The sequence below is a fragment of the Gekko japonicus genome, unplaced genomic scaffold, assembly GCF_001447785.1.
Source record: "Gekko japonicus isolate JY-2015 unplaced genomic scaffold, Gekko_japonicus_V1.1 scaffold800, whole genome shotgun sequence".
NCBI classification, from domain to species: domain Eukaryota; kingdom Metazoa; phylum Chordata; class Lepidosauria; order Squamata; family Gekkonidae; genus Gekko; species Gekko japonicus.
In genome coordinates this window covers 77,718-81,990 of record NW_015164693.1, presented here as the reverse complement: position 1 = coordinate 81,990, position 4,273 = coordinate 77,718, and the positions used below count along the sequence as shown (strand labels likewise).

The 4,273-nt window shown below is 45.6% G+C and overlaps 1 protein-coding gene across 3 annotated transcripts in view; it reads right to left on the bottom strand.

The window, feature by feature from the left end:
• Window positions 1-1,813: 1,813 nt before the first annotated feature.
• Window positions 1,814-4,273, bottom strand: part of KDF1 (keratinocyte differentiation factor 1) — a 25,927-nt gene continuing 23,467 nt past the window's right edge. For all 3 annotated transcript variants that reach the window (XM_015409439.1, XM_015409438.1, XM_015409440.1), the window contains one exon: window positions 1,814-1,981. In XM_015409439.1, the coding sequence (XP_015264925.1) occupies window positions 1,824-1,981 (158 nt within the window). In that variant the 3' untranslated portion in view covers window positions 1,814-1,823. The remainder of the gene's footprint in view (window positions 1,982-4,273) is intronic.

The following is a 4,273-nucleotide window of genomic DNA, read 5'->3' as shown; positions in this document are numbered from 1 at the left end:
ACTTCCGGGTGACGTCCTGGCGGCGCATGCGCGCAAAGCACGCGCGCGCATCCCCCAGCAGCTCCAGGAACGGCCGGACGACCCCCCGCCGGTAAGAACTTCGGATTTGGCAACCCTAGTTTAAATACTTTATTTTGGTGTAATCCCTAAAAAATGAACCTCCTGATACGAGAAACATCCTGACAATAGCTTTGCCTTTTATTTTAAATCAAGTAAAACAATCTTTTGCTTAAAATAAAAGACAGCATAGGATCTTCCAACCAGACTTCCTCTGAAAGGTTACTTACATCCTGGTGGGGATCAGGTAGAGAAGCTGGGCAGAGTCAATGGGTGGGGTTTGCATTTTCGGCATGCAATGAAGATTTTAGTCTCTTTCCTTACACAGTATGTAAACTTCATTGTTAAAGACACCCCCTACACACAGCAGAGATAATTAAGGAATATAATTAGCTGAGAGGAGGGCAGAGAGGGAGCACACCTAGGAGGGCTGCTGTTTGTGCTCTGCCATGCAAGGTGGACATGTTTCATTTTAACACTCAAGCAGTATTGTGAGAAAACAGATTTATTGGTAGACAGCTCCATACAGAGCTCTTCTGTGCAGTTGCAAAATTTTAAGGCTTGTGATTGCACTTGAGGTGGGTCATTCAGACAGAGCTCTCAATTTTTATCTCAGCTCTTTACCATCTAGGATAAATTCAGGGGGAAAAAATACTGGTAGTTATGCACCGTTGCAAAGCTTAAAAACAAGCAAAAAAAATATAGCAGGCATAAAGGACATCAGTTTGGATCAAGACCTTGGCATGATGGAAGGGTTCATCTTCCCCATCCACACTGTCTTACCAACCTGAAATAGTCTTGCAGGGCTGTTATTTGCTCAAATGGAGCAAACTTGTATGAGAACCTCCACAGGGCTGATTCAGGAAAGGAAAACTGGCATGAGAAAACATGCCTCCTCCTCCTCCTCCCAGTCCCAATCAAAATTGAGGACTTGCACACGGCAAATATTAAAGAAACAACAAATGCTCGAAAGCTCTGTCCATTAACTCACTAGTATGTCACCTGATTTGGCTCTTAAAGTAGAGGCAACAAGACTCTGAGACAGCTCTAAAAGAGGTGTACTTGATCTCTATAATTCAGGAGTTTCTCTGGCACACCTGTGCTACACATTTCAGCCATTTCCAGCTAGCTTAATCATCTCAGCTCCTAGCCAAGGAATCCTGGGAATTGTAGTTCTACAAAGGAACCGGGGGTCTCCATAAAGACAAACCTTGCCTAATTGACCTGCACCCAAACCAACTGGTTTGGGGTTTTTTTTAGTCAGCAGCTTCATGGAAAGAGGCTAAAGTTTAGATGTGGCTTAAAGTCCAATTCACCATCACTTGCTCTCTAGATGCAGTCCACCCAATGCACAGGTAAGGTACCTTTGGCAAATAGTGTTCAAAGAAATCACAGATGTGGATACAAATAATCAGTTACCAACCACCCGTCATTGCAAGCTGCATGGATGCCTCTGCAGCAGGAGTCCTTAGATCTTACCTCTGGAACGATTAGACATGATCAAAAAAAACAAAAACCCATCGTTCCAATATAATCTACAGCTGAAAGAGCAGAAAAGTGATCCAGGAAGTAATCCGCAAGGCACCAGAGCTGGTCATCCGAAGGCACGTTTGAAGCAGAATTGAACTTAGAAAGCAGCAACAGGATCAGGGCAGTAGTCAAAAGGCACAGCCAAATCCCAATATCCTCTTCCTGTTGTATTGCTTCTATGGTACATCTCTTCCACCCACATGCAATACAAACAAAATATGGTGGCAGCATATGCATCATTTACAAAACGGAGAGCCTGCGGCAGGCAAGGGGCTGGGCCTTGCTGTGTGCACGCTCCCAAGGTCCATCCTCCCAGTAATATATTTAAGTAGCGGAGCCCCCGAAGATTCAGTCTCTGTGTCCTGGAAAGAGGACCCTCTGCTCAGTGGAGACCCTTGGAGAGACAGAGAGAGAAAAAATGAATATTGAATTCTGTGCACACAGGATGCAGAACAAACGCCAGGAAAAGTTTATCCTCTAAGCCAAGCTGGAACACTATGCTATAACCAGAGCTTTACATGAATTGAACTTAAAGAACTCAAATTCTGTGCAGACAGACCGCTTTAGAAACTGAATTATGATCTTTGAAGTACATCTATTTTGTCTGCCTGAATTCCTCAGTTTTACATGATCATATGAACTTGCTTTTACCAGGTCTATTTAGCTCTGTACTGTCTCTTCCATTGAGAAGTGTCTTTCCAAGGTCTTGGGCATCTCAGCACTTGCTACCCCACCCTTTAAGTGGTAGGTGCTGGCATCTTCTGCATGCAAAGATGCTCTTGAAGCCCCACCTCAAGAACAGAAGTCCTGCTCTGCCCTCTTAAAATTCCACCCCACTTATCTTCAGAGCAATAATGGCTAGAAACGCATTTTTAATTCAAAAGAATCTTGTGCTCCTTCAGTGCAATTGTGGAGGTCTGGAAGCCTTCACATCCCTGTTTGTAATTCATCTGAGATTCCACGTACGACCAAAGAACTGCACCCAGCCATTCTGGCATCAAGCTGAGAGAAATATAGCTCCACTACAAGCTAAACTAGAGGCTCGTTAAAAGTGTGGTTAAAGCAGGCTTTGTGATAGTCACTTGAGCTAAGGGTTGCCAGCTTTGGGTTGGGAAATATCTGGAGATTTGGGGGGTGGAGCCTAAGGAGGGTGGGGCTAGGGGAGGAGAAAGACCTCAATGGGGTATAATGCCATTCAATTCACCTTCCAAAGCAGCCATTTCTCCAGGTGAACTGATCTCTGTTGCCTGGAGATCAGTTGTAATCCCAGGAGATTTCTGGTCACCACCTGGAGGTTGGCAACCCTACTGGAGCTCTAAAAGCAAAGGCCACATGGGGAAAAAAAATCCGAATATGGGAGGAGAACCATGGCATCATTTCAAGGCCCTGAAAGAGGGAAGGAATAATTAACTGTCTAAAGGCGTACAGTTTTGGGGTAGCTCTTTATTATCTGACACAAGCATTGTAGCCCTCTCAAACGTCTGTGACCATGAGGGCTAGAGCCCGCCTCTTAAAACAAGAGCCACTGAAACCAGCGATTCTCTATTCTGCCAACAATGCTAGATTCCCAGTTGCATGTCAGGCTCAGCAGTCACAGCCATGCCCCCTTTTAGAGCCTCTAGGTGCATATACTGTTGGTGGGGAAAACCAATTTTGTGCCCAGCATTCAGCATCCTGAGAATTTCAAGCTTTCATTTAAAAAGCCAAGAGCAGGTTTCTAGACCTTAAGGTTGCACAAACAAAGCAATGGAAGTACACAGGCAATGCCTAGTGAGATCTCACAAGGCAGTGGAGAATGGAGGGGGAGTGTTAGTGGTCAGAGCTTCAGTACCTTGCTTAGCTCTTTGCAGGGCTATTTTTGGGCAGGAACGCACAGGAACAGAGTTCCATCTGGCTTCAGAGCTGGCCACGCCCACTACAGCCAAAACCTCTGTGTGCGTGGCTACAGAGGGAAGGCCTGAAGAGTGACCCCCCCCCCGGCAACTCTGAGGCAGGGGGGCCAGGGGGAGCCCTGGAAGGATCAGGGAAGCATTTAAATGCCTCCTGTGCCTTTCGTGGCCTGTCCAAGGGCTGGCTTGTCTGGGTGCCCTGCAGCTGCGGGGCGCCCGGGCAAGCCAAGGAAAGGCATGGGGATGTGGCCTAATATGCTAATGAGCTGTGTGGTCAGGGGTGTGGCCTAATATGCTAATGAGTTTCTGATGTTGGGTGTGGCCTATTATGCTAATGAGTTCCTACTGGGCTTTTTCTACAAAAAAAAGCCCTGGCTCTTTGCCTCTCTCTGTAGCTAGCAGAAAAAGAATACATTATGAAACCTCACATATGTCATACACGTTGGCAGCTTCCCTAACTAGAAAATTTGTCACTGAGGGCAGGTATTACAAATCAAAGTGAAATAGAAGGGAGCCAAAGACAAGTAGCCTAACATGCTTAAAAGTTAATACAACCTCTCTCTAGGAACACTTAGGCAGACACCCAATAACTCAACAAATCAACTGTATGAAAATGACTATCCTCTACCCCCTCCCAAGTTGTCCTTCCAGCCCCCCGCTTCTCCATCACCATCAATGGCAACAAATTTAACAAATTTAAAAACAACAACAACAACACATTTTAAGAGCCTGACCATATTACCAAAAAGAACAATGAGCAGTTTGATCTCAGGACCCTGGTAAGCTTTGTTGATGAC